Below are 16,821 nucleotides of genomic sequence, written 5' to 3'. Positions count from 1 at the left end.
GCCAAAGTAATGTATAATATATATAATGCATATAACATATAATCTTAATAAACTGCATTATTACTCTACTAAAGGTGTAGTAAGTCTTGTTCTGTGACTGTGGAAAATATTTAAGATTCATTAAAAAGGTGGTGAGGGGTGAGATTCAGATGCAGCATAAGTAATTACATTCCTGCACTACAGAAAGTTTATTGCCTTCACATAAGAGAATTTAAATACTGTGATGATTACCAAAGGTGGTTACTCCAGAACTCCCCTCTAAAGATATTACTAATAAGAAGTTGAAGCTAGTGCTCTGTCACAGAAGTTGTTGCTGAAATGTAAAAATGCAGCTCTTATACTTTTAATGAAATATGACACTTTTTTAGAAAGCCTAATAGAGTTTCTTGCAGAAAAGCCATTAATATCTTTCCCACAGAAAATATCATTCACAAACTACACAGGCCAGTGTACCAACTTTTGAGCTGCAGGCATTTAGGCATTTCAGTGGTTCACAGTTTGCTGTTCTCCTCCCAGGCAACAGATGGTAAACCATTAGTACATGTTGTATAGCTTTGGTCTCCCAGAAATTCATTCAATCACTCTTTTCCCCCCCTTTTAGCTCACTACTTAGATGCTGTCCGAGGTAAGAATTTTTCTCACCAGTTTTATAACAGAAATATATTTTTTAAACAGAAAATATACGTGTGGGAAAGGAAGGGTGGTATTTTGGGGAGTTGTTTGGTTGTTTTTACTTGTGGCAATCTTATTTAAGTATAATATTGTCAGTGTTATGCTATAGTGGTCGGACTAAAAGGTAATTTGTTTTTCTGACATCAAGTCACATTTTGCCATAGTATAGAATGGACTGATAAGCAGTTTTAAGGACTGTTTTTCCTTACATTTATATTGAGTTGTGTGTGTCCGTGTCATCTGTGTGTATAGTACAGGTAATTATCAATAAACTAGGTTTAGTTAGATGGCTGAACTTTTTCTCTAACATAATAGTATTGCTCTAAGTCCATATACAAGGATTATTAAGTCCTTACAAGGGCAGAAGAATTATCCCCCGAGAAGTACCCCATCATCCATCCCTCCAGAGATCTTCCTTTGACAGAAACAGCAAAGGTTTTTCTGTCAGATATCATAGTGCCTTTCATTACCTCAGCTGCAGAAGTTGAATATGTCCCAAATTATCCTTAATTTCTTCTTACCCATTGTCTATCTATTAGAATGGAAGTCCATAAATTCCCTTCTCAATCCTGTGTATGTTCATCCTATGCCACATCATAAGGATATTATGTACATAAAAAACTTTTCAGATTTTTAACAGCCATCTGTCATTTTATTGTCAAGTTTTTTCTTCCTCTAGTCCATTGATAGTTGCTTAGAAAATCATTTGAAAGGAACACTGGGTTACTTCTACAGATTTTTTCAAATTTATTTTTTTGCTCTTTATACTTTGAGAATTTAAATGAAAAGAATATTGGTTGGACTAATCCCAGTAAAATTCAGGGCTGGTATTGCTACTGGGAAAATATCCAGAAGATATGTGTCATTATTGCTGTCTCAGTTCATCTACCCACTGAGCACACTTTGTTAGAGTAGAACTCTGAGCTACTTGTAGAAAGAGAAGGGCAATGTGAGAATTTAAAAGTCTAAAGAGGAACCACTGTGAGTGTCCATGCTTTATCAATGGATCTAAGTCATTTAAATACTACACTTTCCTCTCGACTACATTTTTTCAATTATTCTCTACAATTTTGAAAGTCTAAATCTGGCTTTCATTAATTTCATGAACATTTCTTGAGCATTTAATATTGTTACAGGCATAACATTATGCAAGCTTTTAAGAGAGATATCATAGAAGTCAAGATTTCAATCCTTAGCCCTCAGACCAATAATAATCTTGAAGAGAAAAGCTGAGTAGATACAAAGCGACTGCAGCACATTTCTAAGGCACCATATGAGCAAATACTTAATGGTGTGGTCTTAACTGTATACCAACATACCTAAGTCCTGAAGCAATACATCACAAGGGAAAAATCAGCACAGGCTAGAAGTAGTTAGGGAAAGTTTCTCTTCATAGAAACTGCTATATTTTCCCAACTTATTGGCCATAACTAGATACAGCATCATCCATTCTGTTTTGATTGAGGTGAGGAGATACATTTATTGAAAAGAAAAAAAAAACATTTCTTGTCCCCACCATAGTTTTTGTCCTGTCTGAACCAGAGGTTGGGAATTGGGGTTAGCGTTAATAAAGCTTAATTGGCTCTCTAAGGAAAACCACTGCAGAGTAAGGAATAACAAGTTCCCTGTGAAGGTTTTGCAAGCAAGCAAGCTCCTCTTCCTTTTATTCAACACTTCATCTGAATGAAGCCCAGATGATTAGATGCTTCCCTATAGACAGATGCATCATTGTTGGCCAATCCTGTTCTGATGTTTCCATGATTATTACTCTCTGCTGTCCTTTCAGATGGCTGCCCAGGGCTCTGCTTTGGAAATGGACGATGTACCCTAGATCAAAATGGTTGGCACTGTGTGTGTCAGGTTGGTTGGAGTGGGACAGGCTGCAATGTTGTCATGGAAATGCTTTGTGGAGATAACTTGGACAATGATGGAGGTGAGTCATTTATAAAATGTTCACATAAGAAAGGAATAGCTCAGCCTCTAGCACAGTGGTGAACAACCTGGCTGAGGGTAAAAATGAGGAATCCTCAGTATAAATGATATTGAGTTATATGAGGTCATACTATTTTTCAATCTCGCTCATATTAAAATGATATTATTTATTGAATATGACCAGGCAATACTTCACATTTTTTGCATGCTTTTTATCTCATTTAATTCACATGAGATATAGGTACTATTATTTTCCCTACTTAGAGACAAGAAAAATAATGCTCAGAGTGGGAGTAGTAAGTGATTTATGTAAGGTTACACAGCTAGAAAGTAGCAGAGCCAAGGTTCCAGTTCAAGGCTGTATGACTTCAGTCTGTTTTCTTAACTAATACCCCATGCTGTCTCCCCTACCTATAGTACCTATCATATCAAATTAAATTAATATGCCACTGTTCAAGCTGTCAGATGTTAGTGCAGCTTGCACTATACACACTGTTAATGATTTTCTTTGTTTTTAGTTATTTAGAGCTCCCTCTTGTGTCTCTACCTCTTAGCAACACTTTATACCTTTCAGAGGACAGTATCAAGACAATTCAAGGTAGAAATTTTAATATTTAATTCAAGAGCTACACATGATATTTTTAAAAGCCACATGTGGCTCTAAGGCCTGAGGGTAACCACTTCTCTTTTAGTCAAGCCAACAAAGCATCTAATACCCTGTACAATGAGACCTCAAAACAGCCCAAACCACCTCTAAGTGTACCTAAAACAGCAAATCCTCACTTTGCCCATACTTTCTACTCAAGGAAACATAAAATTAACAAAAAAGTTGTTTTCTAATTTCTGTATATTAGCTTAAAATGAAGTAGGTAATTAAATTTGCCTTCTCACATTTCTATATCTGCTTAGATAATTGTATTCCTTGCCATTTGAATCCAAACACAGGGCTTAAATCAATAAGGTACAGTGATAGCTTACGTATCAAACTGGATGTAAAAGTTTCTTCCATTACTTGTTCTGGCCTGCAGTTAACCTTAAAACATTATAAAACCTGGCGTGTTGGTTCACGCCTGTAATCCTAGCACTCTGGGAGGCTGAGATGGGAGGATTGCTTGAGCTCAGGAGTTCGAGACTAGCCTGAGCAAGAGCAAGACCCTGTCTGTACAAAAAATACAAAAATTAGCCAGGCATGGTGGCTCATGCCTGCAGTCCCAGCTACTCAGGAGGCTGAGGTAGGAGGATCATTTGAGCTCAGGAGTTTGAGGTTGCTGTGAGCTAGGCTGACGCCACTGCATTCTACCCAGGATAACAGAGTGAGACTCTGTCTCAAAAAAAAAGGGGGGGTATAAGACCTTATAAAAATTAAGTGGAAGCAACTTTGTGATGAACGCATTGACTGCCACACCAGAAAAAAAAATTTTTCCCTGGGGCCACAGTGTTTTATTAAAACAAAATGATCCTTTCTAATTTGTTATTTTTTATTGTTTTCTGTGTTTGGGTTATATGCAATACAACCCATGTTTTTATAATTAAATTGTCAATATTAATTGTAACAATAAGAACATCAACAAGTAAGATTTTCACAAACCAACTGCAGGGTTTTGCTTCATGAGGCCCTGAGCTCAAAACTAGCCTGAGTTAAATACAACTCACATGGCTGTCCATGTGTTAAGAACACAGAGCCTTGAAGTTAGACTGTCTGGATTCAAATATTAGCTCTGGCTCCTACTTAATGATTGTATGATTTGGGGCAAGTTTCTTGATGTCTCTTCAATTTCCTTATCTCTAAAATAGGGTTGATAATATTAACTGTCTAATAGGGTTATTATAAATATTAAATGAGATAATTCAAGGAACCACTTAAAAGATAACAAACTGCACCACACACACATAAACACACAGCTTAGAACAGACCATTTTCCAAAGAGACTGTTTACTACTCATCTAAATTGAAGACCTTGTCTTGGAAGCTAGAGCCAAATTTTCAATTAAATGATACACTGATAAACTACTTAGTTGACTTTTATGGCCCTCCAAGACTCATCTTCACTTTCCTTTTCATCCTTTTCATTGTATGCTCCTTACGTGGTATGCCCTCGCCTTTCCTCTACCCATCATTCTCTGTCCATCATTTGAGCCTCAACTCAAGCCACATCTTCCGTGAAACCTCTAACATATACCTCTTCAATCAACCATGGTGCTTATAATAAGCACCATACAATATATGCTTAATTATATTTTGTCTATATGGTTTTCTTGTTGCATATTAAGCATTACCCATGGCCCATAGATATATGGCCAATGTAATTAATAATAATAGTATCTCATTTGTACCAGGCACTGTGCATTTTTATTTAATCCCCATGATGGAAACACTACTATTAACACTACTTTAGAAATTAGGAAACTGAGGCACAGAGAAGTTAAGTAAGTTGCTAAAGATCATATAGGGAGCAAATGATAGATGCAGGGTATAAACCTAGGTGGTCTGCCTCATTACAAAAAGGGTTTGGTATAGTAATGGAGATTTCTCAGTTGATACATTGCTTAAAGGGTTATGCTCAGAAAATGCATTAACAACTTACACAATTATAATTTCTTGCTCAGTTAAGGTTGACCCAAAATAAGGTTCTTGTCTTAGTAAAGTAATAAAAATAATTGAATATTTAATTATCAAGCATGTTTATGGCCTCAAGGTCACCTCAAGGCAGCCAAAAAATGTTTAATGAATGGATCAATTAAATATTAATGAACTAATGGATTATCAATTCTTGATGTCTGTGGCATATGTATAGATTTTACTGAATGTGTATTAACCTCTGAACATTCCTTTAAAACTGTGTATCTATATGCGAATTAAAAATCAAAGACCCTGATATAAGTTCAGTGTACTTTTATGATTGTCTCTTTAGGGTAGGGAGTAGGAGGGAAGGCTCCTTGAGTTCCAATTACCATTTTTCCCTATGGTAGGATTAAGGTAATATTGACAATAAATATAGATTCAGTTCTACTTTGAGATGGAAAGATGGATTGACTAACCTCTGAAAGGCCCATGACTAAGATTTTAGAGCAATAATTCCATTTTGATAATGTTTAAATATTACCCCTCAGAATACATTAAATGCCCTTCATTTGGTAGTCTCAGCTTTGCAACTATCCAGAATAGCTGGATTCATTTAGTTGAATATTACTAGCGATTAATATTTACATACGTGTTTGTGCATATGTATATATGTGTGTTGTAATTAAATCAGAAAGTGCCAATTGAATCTTTTTGAAAAAAGTGGTCCTGATTTATAAAGTGTAATTTTTAAGAAATCTTCCCAATCAAAAAAAATCACTTTCAAGCAGTCACTTCAAGTAGCTGCTACTTGATTACTCCATATTATAGCTGATACTTACAGAATGGCAGGATTTTTTTGCATTCTAATCATCCTTGAATACTCATTAGTATTGCTGCCACTTCCTGCAGCTTTTACTTTACTTATACTCTGATTCAATGCATTGTGACTCTTTGTAACTAATTGGGCTGCATTGAATATGTGGGTGACACAGCTGGTCCAGAAGCTACCTAAGAGCTTCTTGAACTGTAAAAACAGAAGAGAGAACAAATAACCTTTGGAATTTTTTTCTTAACATGCAAAAAAAGGAAAGCTATCTGATATATTGTATATGTAAGAACTAATTACTATGGAAGTCACAAACCTATCAAATGTCTTCACCTCATTTGTCCCTTTAGTCAGCAAGCACTTACCACATTGTACAACCCTATGCTTGGAGGAAATTTAACATTATGGTGACCACATTTTCATTTGTTAATAATGTGTCCTGATTTGGGGTTTGGAAAATATGATCACCATACATTACATGCACATATGAATTGACATAAGAAAAAAATTTGAACATTATATTAACCGAGTCAGAATAGTGAAAACAAAGAGGGGAAGCTTGAACTATCGGACACTAAAGTCTACATGAAAGCTATGATAATTAAAGCACAGTGGTACTGATGTAAGAATAGATATATTAATATAACCGCATTAAAGCTCTAGAACACAACCAAGTGCAAGTAAAAATTTAGTGTATTATAAAAGCAGCATCAAAAATCAGTGGGAAAAAGAAGCATTATGAAATACATGTTGCTGGGACAATTATTAAGAAAATACTTTAGATTTTCAATTAATACTATATACTACAAGAACGAGAGAAATGAAAACACTTCAACTGGATTAATGAGTTAAAGGTAAAGAAAACTGAAACACAATTAGAAGAAAATATAGGTGACAGATCTTACAATGGGAAAGGATTTCTTAAAGATAAAAACAAAGGAAAAAACTATAATAGGAAAAAATAAATTTGACATAGTAAAAGCTTAAAACTTTTTTTGACCAAATTTGTAGACCATCTGATATCTAAATATTTGGAGACATCAAAATCTGCATCGTCCAGTATGGTAGCCACTAGCCATGTGTGAGTATTTAAATTTAACTTAAACAACATTAAAAATTCAGTGTTTCAGTTATACTAATCACATCTCAAGTGTTCAATAGCCACATGAGACTAGTGGCTACTATGTTGTACAGCACAGTACTAGAGCATTCCCATCTTCAGGAAAAGTTCTATTGGATAGTGCTGATCCAGATGTTTAACTCAAATGTTGACCCTTCAGCCAAACACTTCACATTGTGTACTCAGTTTTCCATTCATTTATTTTTGCCAACTATTGTGCCTGGCACTGGGGAGAAAATGATAAAGAAGACAAGTTTCTGCCTTTGTGGAGCTTATGGTCTAGCAAGGAAGACAGATATTAAATAAGAACCCACACAAATAGCTATGTATTTACAATTCTGAAGAGAAAAATTTTAGGGTACTATAAATGTGCATGGGAATCTAACTTAGTCTGGGTGGTGATGGAGACTTCATAGGAATCAGGGAAAGATTGTTCCAGGCAGAGGAAGCAGCATATACAAATACCCTGAGGTAGAAATGTACTAGGCTCTTCTAGGAAGTAAAAGGCTTTGTGGCTAGAACACAAGTCAGGGAGAAATTAATATATGAAGGTAGGCAGGGGCCAGATCATACAGAACAGTGTGAACTTTACAAGATCTTTAGTTATCAAAGATTCCATTTTATTCACTCTAGTTATAGAGGAAGGAAAGTGGACTCTGATATTGTGGGAACATTGTCAAGGAGGTTCCAAAGATATAGAATAAGAGTGTTTCATCAAACAGCCTTTGTACTCTGATCTTTTAAGTATTTGTCACATATTTGTCCAAGCTTCTCTAGTACAAACTCTTCTAGTGGTCTATATTCATATTCATTGGTAAAATCAATAAGTTAATTGCCTAAAAGAGAATGATCTTCCAGGAGTCATTCTTTATAACAAACAAGTCACCATTCATTAAGCGCAATAGCTATTTTCAAGCCTCTTTTATGATGTAGTGTTTCTAGATCTAGAAAACAGCACCATGGGTGAGTTATGAACATATATAAGCTCATGGATCAATGAGCCTCATGTTTTGAATGGCACCAGCATGCTGCAGTGTTTAATAAACAGGAAAATGAAAGAGAAGGGATAATGAATTGATAGCATTTGCTCTATTTAAGGACCAGACATCTTCCCCACATTTACTTTTGAGATTTGGTTGAGGACAAAAGACCTGATATCAGAAAGCATATTCATAATTATTCTCTTCTGATTACACCCCCCCTCATTTCTAAGCAACCTATTTATTAAAAGGTTGACACTTCGTTATGAGAGCCTAAACTGCCAAGTGCTTTCAGATGCAAGTAGAAGGTAGAAAATCTAAACTCTATAAGTGAGTTCACTACTGTATGACTGGGCATATCACATTATCTATCAACTAAGGCCATTACTACTTGACATCTGCCTACTTTGCAGTGGTAAAAATGAATGAGATAATGCTTGAAATACAGTAAAGTGGGTAATAAAAGTGTAATATGGATGAATAATCTATTAATAACATATTTTGATACATTATTTGAATGTTTATTAATCTCTAGGCAAATTTACAAATGTCATAGAAGTAAGACTTTTAGGGTATCCATTTATTCTTAACAAATATTTATTGAAACTTACTTTGAACTAGGCATTCACCTAGTCATTGAGGAAATAGCAACACTTAATGAAGATGAAATCCATGCCTCCATGGAGCTTACATTCTAGTTACAAAAGGCTGACAGTAAACCAAAATTTAAAAATATATAGGATGAAAAATGTTCTTCTTCCACTGTTGGGAATATAAGTTTTTATTATAATCTAAAAATAAAAAAATAAAAATATATAGTATGATACAAGGTGGTAAATGTAGTGTAGAAAAAAAGTTTTTTAAAAAAAGCAGGAAAAAAAGGATAGGAAGTGTAGGACAGGGGTGGAATTTTGAATAAGGTAGTCAGAGAAAGTCTCACTGAAAAGATGACATTTAAATAAAGACCCAAAGGAGGTAAAGGGTGAGCCATGTTGGTATCAGGATGAACATTCAAGCCATACAATTGTGTGTGCAAACACCCTAATACAGGACTGTGCTTGGCACAATCAAGGAGCAGCCAGAGCATCTGGTGAGATTGTGGTGGGGTAGGAAGGAGGTTGGAGGGATGATAACAGGTAATATCTGAGAGAAAGTAAGGAGACAGCAAAAGACGAAGACTATGAGGAAATAAGTCATTGTCAAGACTTGAGCTTTTACTCTAAGTGATATGGGAAGCCATTGATGGCAGGTGAGAACCAGGAGGACATGAACATTAGTGGCATACAAACAATTTATTTTCTCGACCCAGAAAAATTTAATGCTATGTGGTTATAGCAATAACAGTAATTTGGGCAGACCAAATCCTGAATGCACTTGAGCCTCTTCCACTTTCTTTTTACTAATACAGCAAAATCCTGGGGTGAAAGTCATTCTGAATAAATGGGAAAAAATGAATTATAGACTATTTCCAAAGGAAATATAGTCATAGTACCTTAAATGCATATAACAGCAACAACTAACCTAGCAGGAATACCTAGTAGGTGGGCCTGCTTTAGTAAAGAGTTATGAGTGATTTATAATTAGTCCATTGCTTATGGCTTTTTTATGCCTGAGAAGATTTTGTTTTCCTGAGTCATTGGAATGAATAGCCCTTCAATTTCATTTTCACTGTAATTTGCTTGGTAGACCCTCTAGTCTATACATGCTAAAAATGTTAAGCTTCAATCCAACCCCTGTCCAAATGGTGACAAATTCTGAATCACTGAAATTCAGCGGATGAAAAGTTTCTATAGTATTAGTGTCTGTCTACTCAGAGCCACATAGGATCCTACCTACCTGACAACCTAACCAAGCATAGTTTGCAAAATGAATACACTCCAACGAACTGAATGGGCTACACAGAAGTCAATTGCCCTCTGGCCAGTGATAAGACAACTTTAATAAAAATTAGGCTGAATGCTTTGCCATTGTAGACCATTGGCATTTACCCCTAGGACTCTATCTCTAGTCTCCTTGCAATCCATATAGTCTAAAATTTGGTATAATAACAATAGCTAACATTTATCAAATACTAGCTACATAGTAGATACTGTGTTAAGCTCTTTGATTATCTTGCCAACTTTAGTAAGGTATAAATGGTATACAAAAAAAAAACCCAAACATAATAAATGTAAATAATTTGGTGAGTTTAGACATATGTATATACTCACCACAATCAAGGTAATAAACATATAAACATATCCAATCACCTCCAAAAGTTTCCTTGTGTCCCTTTGTTTTTGGGGAGCTTGGGGGATTTTGGGGGTAAGAACACTTAACATGGGATCTACCCTCTTGACAAATGTTTAAGTGCATAATACTTTATTGTTAACTATAAGCACTATGTTGTACAGTTGAACAACAACTCCCTGTATCAGCCACCTCCAATCCACTGGTAACCACCACTCTATTGTTTCCTTGTATATGTTTGACTATTTTAGATACCTTATATAAGAGGAATTATGGAGCATTTTTCCTTCTATGACTGAATTATTTCACTTAGCATAATGTCCTTCAGTCTATGGCCATACCATACCACCTTGAATGCACCCAATCTCATCTTTATGATGATTACAGTATATGATCTTTACAACAACTCTACAGTGTAGGTATTATTGTTGTCCACATCTTACAGATGAGGAAACTGTAGAATCCAAGAGTTGAACTGACTTGTCCAGGATCATATAGATTGTAAGTCCCAAAGTCAAGATCAGAGTCAAAGTAGTCTTGTTTTTTTTACCCTAACCACTTCATGTACTCTAAGTACCTATGTATAGTCAAGCACTTGAAGTCCCAACCTAGATCAGTACTAGTAATACTCACTGCTTAGATGATACTGTTGAATATGTGATTTGCAGTCATAATACTAGGGGTTTAATATGACTTTCAGATCACTTCCAACTGTGCAAACACATTTAGCATCCCCTTCTTTGTTTGTAAAATGGGGAAATGAAGATGAGAATGTCTACCTAACAGGGTTCTTACAGGTATTCGTTGAGATAATATATATGGAAGTACCTAGTGCCTGGCAAATATTAACTAATCTATATGTGTTTCCAAATCCTTTTGGATAACCTACCATGAATTATCTGTCCATTTTTATCAGTGATAATCTGGGTGCTGTCCCCCAAGGACATATATTTGTAAATTAATTTTCAGGATTAGGAAAGTATGGGTTTCCCTTGTATCACTCATATTGCTTTATCCATTTCCTCTTTCAACCAAGAGCATACCATAAGTAGGTGAAAGTTTAATTGTGATGACTTGATCACATAGCAAATAAAACAGTGTCCTTGATCTTCATCAGTGCCAATTGAGCCAACTGGCATAGTCCCAAACTGGTTGACAAAGCTAGGATTAATGAATGCCATGTTTAGTCCTTCAAGACAATGTAACCTCCCTCTTTTTAGCTACCTTTTATTTTTATTCCTTTAAAGGGCACAAGCCCTAAAAGTATCAGTTAAGAGTTGATATGTCCATATCTGACATCCTGATCTTGGCTGTCAGTAGGGTGCCGCAGCTTCCAATTCAGAACAATAAAAGAATTGTTAATAGCAAAAAAAAAAAAACCCATACATCCAGTGTGACTGTCATTTGCACTTATTTGTAACAGTCTAGACATACTGTATGGGGTGTTATCCAATGTGATAATTGGTAAATATGTCTTTGCCCATGTACTGGCCTTACCTAGGAATCATAACATGGGGGTTGCATGCCATTATTGATCTGCTTTCCTACAGTCTTTCTAGATTCAACAGAAGCCTTGCTGTTCTTTCAGAAACAGAGGTCTGAGAGGGTCAGCCCTGTTTAATAGTCAATTATTAAATATGAAACATCAGCTTGAAATCTATAGCACATAACTAGATGAGAGTGTGAGTTCCAATTTTGAATTGATTCTATGTTTAGTTTTAGAATCCAGTCCTGAAGATCATCTTGGCATTAGTATTTATTTTAAATCTATGTCTTTTAAAAAATAAGTTGGAATTGTGTTATTGACAGGTTGAAACCTGTAAATGTTCAATCTAGTGTGTGTCTTAATATTTGCCAGGCATGACACTAGGTACTTCCACATATATTATCTCAATAATAACAAATTCACTATTCAATAAAAATGTAAGATAAAAGTGACTGCCTATTTGAAAAGCAGTTTTTCATTGTTTAGTGTATTATGCACCAATTCCAGACATCAGAGAGCTCTTTTAATCAGCCTGATATTTTTGCCAGCTTTTCAGTGGCATCCAGATGTTTAATTAGCAGAGTAAAGAGATAATGTGCTAATAAGAGGCTGAGAACAACGTATTGGAGGGAGAGGTGGCAGTGGCATCTAAAATCTATAGAAAATCTGTTAATATAATTTGCTGAATTAAGGGAGAAAGCAGAGCAGAAGGGAACTTCTTATTGAAACAAATCCACACTGAAAAGTTGGTCATCAGTGAAAAAGAAATATGTATACAGAGAAATAGAAATCAGGAGCAAAAATACACTGAACAAACAGGAAAGGCAAGACAGAAGCAAACTGCATTTTAAATCAAAGTAGTGTCTATAGTACAGGGAATTTGAAAGGACCACATGTGGGGAAAAATATTTTTCCTGGGTGCCCTGGGGCTGCTGTTCCAAACGCCTACTCTCTTGGTGTTCCTGCCTTTCATTGCCCCCAGCTGTGGTACACCTCCCCTCTCGCTCCACAGGAGCAGCCAAGTGGGGGAGAGAGAGCAAGCAAAAGACCTGCAGGAAACCAGTGCCAGTAACTTGCAGCAGCAGCAGCCTTAAGGAGACGGTGATCCATCTGAACCTCCCTATTCCACTGCAAGCCAAGAGGATTAGCGCCTTTATATTTACCCTTGTTAAACAACTGAATTAGAGCCACTTGCCTGCTTTAAGGACCTTGGAAGGACTTTAATTTTTTTGCTTATTGGGCATGGAATGAAGTGTCCGTATGCTCAGTTAATCACTCCAACCCCTTCTCTTCTCATGTAATTCTCTTAGAGCACTTCTTACATTTTCCCTAGTATAAGAATCAGCTGTTTACATACCTGTTTCCTACCATGCCATGAGCTCCTAAAAACAGGAAAAGGGTCTTTTTATCTTTTTAACCTCCCCAAGCACCCAACAGTGTTTTGGACCTATTAGATTCTCAATAGTCTCCCCTCCTCACAGAACCCCTGTGCCAGACATCATTCCTCTACCAAAGAAGGAAGCCTTTGTGTTACTTTTTTTCTTGGTACAACAGTGGATTCAGGAATCCAGAGCAAATGGTGCAGCACCAGAAAATGAAAGAGACTCATCACATTCCTATATCTCAGGTTTTGTGGTAGTAATAATTACATCAAAAAACTGCTGTTAGGCATAAATAAACTTTAGTTGCTTCTACAAATTCCTAAAAAAGTGGTAGAAGTGATTCTGCAATTTTAGTGTGCATCAGAATCACACATAAGCATGCAGATTAAGTATGCATAATCCTGGGCTATGAAGACATTCTGACTCAGTAGGTGGGGCTCAAGAATATGCATATTTCATAGGTTCCCCAGGTAATTGACTACACATTTTGAAAATCACTGCCCTAGATACATTTGTCACTATAAGAATCCCAACCTTTATTTTGAGAATTACCAGTAGACAACAATATTGGGAGGATTTTTTAAAAATACAAATTCAAGTGGCAAGTACTTGTTAATTGTGTGTTCATGCATTGAGGAATTCAAAAGAATTACAAGAAATCATTGCTATTCTGAAGGAATGGTCTTACTCAAGAGGAAGGAAACTTCTAAAGAGTAATACCTAACAGAATACCCAAAATCTAAACTCTAACTGTATAAACTATATTCTCCAGTTGATAAATGATGGAGAATTCAGGAAAGAAAGATTTATGAACAAAGTAGTTTGAATTTCTCTGAGGTGCCATATGAACTCAGAGTGAGTGATAATTCATGAAAAACATGCGAATTTAACAAATTCTAAAACTCAAAATATGGTCGATTATCTTTAACTAGAGTCTAGATTTTTCTTCACTTATGCATATTTTAAACTATGTTGTTTCTTTTGAAGCTAAATATCAATATTGGTTTTGGGGTTTTTTTTCCAGATGGTTTGACTGACTGTGTAGACCCTGACTGTTGTCAACAAAGCAACTGTTACGTGAGTCCTCTCTGTCAGGGCTCACCAGATCCTCTTGACCTCATTCAGCAAAGCCAACCCCTCCTCTCTCAGCACACTTCAAGACTCTTCTATGATCGAATCAAATTCCTCATTGGCAAGGACAGTACTCATGTCATTCCTCCAGAGATCTCATTCGACAGCAGGTATATATGTATTTATTTTATTCCTTAATGAACAGTGGTCATGTTTTTCCTTAACTGTGAAAGGAAGGTATCTTTTAAAGATCAGGTTACTTCTCATTCCACACAATCCACACTGATTTCTTTTTTAGGACTTCTTTGGAATGCCTAAGCCCTTACCAATTAATTAAGGGAAAAACTCATTTCTAGAGCTTCTGCATCATAAGTTATGTTTATGTGTGGGGGGAGGGCCTTTAATGAAAAAAACAGGAGTGAAGTATAGTTTTTAAATGTATTATTTAGCTTCTGGATTGATTCCTTGAAAAATTCTTAAATTTCAAAAGCTAAATTTTAAGTTTTATTCCATGATGAAAAATGTTTCCATATGTAAGGGTTGGATGAATTTGACATCCTAATGTGAGATGCAAGACTTGTGAAAATCTGTCTTCTAAGAAAGTTCAAATGCATGAATTGTCACTAAGGACCTGAGACCAAAGCCCAACCCACTAGGCAAAGTAATTTTTAAAAATCAACTTACTATATTTTTGCACCCATTAACCATCCCCACTTTATCCCCTGCTCCCCACTATCCTTCTGAGCCTCTGGTAACCATCATCCTACTCTCTGTCTCCATGAGATCAATTGTTTTTAATATTTAGCTCCCACATATAAGTGAGAACATGCGAGATTTGTCTTTCCATGCTTGGATTATTTCACTTAACGTGATGTTCTCCAGTTAAATAGTTAGATAGAATGAACAATATTTGATAGCACAACAAAGTAACTATAATCAACAATAAGTTAGGGTATGCTTTCAAATAACTAAAAGAGTAGAATTGGAATGAATGTTCCTAACACAAAGAAATTATAGATACCTGAGGTGACAGATACCCCAATTACCCTGATTTGATTAATTCACATTGTACACCTGTATCAAAACATCACATGTACCCTATAAAGATATACAACTACTATGTGCTCATAATAATTAAAACCAAAAAAATTTAAATTAAAAAAATCAACTTATATTAAATGTAATAACCTGAATTTGCTCATTGGTGTTCTCTGCTTCATCTTCAGCAGTGATGTATTTTACTAATTAGCACTAGATGTAGGTAAGTCACTAAAGTCAACATTTCCAGGCCCAAAAATGTCCTCCTGTATTCATTCCACAAGTCGATATTTCACTGGCTTCCTAGACTATTGCAAACAGGAATTTAAAAAAACATGGAAACTATTTGTCTAGGATCTCCTGTCTACATCCCATGCACTCAGTTGCAGCCTGCTGGGAGTTAGCAGTCCCCTAGAATAACCTGGTCAAGAGTTTATATTGATATCAGTGACAATCTAAGAAAATTCCAACTCTATCTTGACCTATACACAGTAGAAAAGGGAACAAAAGATGTGCATGAAAATCTCAATCATTCAACTCCCTTCCATTCAGTTGTATACTAGAACTGTTATTGAAACTTAAAACTTTTTCAATCTTTTTATTATTGTGTAATTCTGACTTTTTAGGTCTCTGGCAGAACTCAAAACCCAAAACAGCAATGCATCACAAGAAAGGGCTTTTCTGCCAGGGGATCTAGTCCAAGTTTGCCTTCTTCCAAGAGATTCAGTCATCCCCATTTTGAAGTGTTTCTCTCAGCTCAATAACAACTCTGGGCTAACCTTTGGATGGGGTGTAGTCAAAGTAATTATTTAGATAGTCAAGACTTATTTATTATGTACCAGAAGAACAAAAAGAACAAAAAGCAGCTATTATTTCCATTTATTTTATTTAAGGTAGAAGTAAGTCATCAACTCTGTAGCTTTCTCCACGCTTAGAGAGAATTCGGTCTAAAAAAAAAACATAGTAAAAGAAATAACAACCTCCATAACATGGAGATGTGTTAAATGACTCACTGAACTCAAGTAAGGGGAAAAAGTCAGGACCTGAGAGAGACATGGGACAAGTCATTGTGACCCAGAGCAGAGCGTTTGAGCAATAAACTTAGAAAAGTCAGGACAAACTTAAACCCCTGCGGTTCAGCTTCATGCTTCAGCAGTGCTCGCCAGCCGCTCACAGAGTGAACAAAAATATTACTTGTTGTGGTTAATGCCCTTCTCCTCCTCCTGGTTTGACTGAGTTTTCCTCGTTCTTTTGTAACACGCTCCAAGTTATCATTTGGCTCTGCAAGTCACATTTAAATTCAGAACGATGGGTCTCCTTCATCCAGTAGTCTCGGCTATTACAGATATATTCATTCTGTCAGAAAAGGTGCAGGCCTTTGCCAAGCAAAGTAGCTGAGGACAAGCAATCTAAATATATTTCCTCTAAAAAAAAAAAAAAACCATGTGCATTTTTACTTGGGGTATCTTTGAATAAGATAAGTCCAACTCTGATCACATATACATAAATAATAATAGTTATA

At 35.8% G+C, this 16,821-nt stretch overlaps 1 protein-coding gene across 1 annotated transcript in view; it reads left to right on the top strand.

Moving 5' to 3' along the window:
- The window catches only part of TENM1 (teneurin transmembrane protein 1), a 523,494-nt gene that overhangs the window by 354,293 nt on the left and 152,380 nt on the right, over positions 1-16,821 (top strand). Inside the window, exons 13-15 of the mRNA XM_045538891.1 lie at positions 602-625; positions 2,459-2,605; positions 14,215-14,431. Coding sequence (XP_045394847.1) covers positions 602-625; positions 2,459-2,605; positions 14,215-14,431 — 388 coding nt within the window. The remainder of the gene's footprint in view (positions 1-601; positions 626-2,458; positions 2,606-14,214; positions 14,432-16,821) is intronic.

The sequence above is a fragment of the Lemur catta genome, chromosome X, assembly GCF_020740605.2.
Source record: "Lemur catta isolate mLemCat1 chromosome X, mLemCat1.pri, whole genome shotgun sequence".
Classification (NCBI taxonomy): Eukaryota; Metazoa; Chordata; class Mammalia; order Primates; family Lemuridae; genus Lemur; species Lemur catta.
Note: the sequence above shows the minus strand (reverse complement) of the source record. Positions and strands in the feature narration are given on the sequence as shown.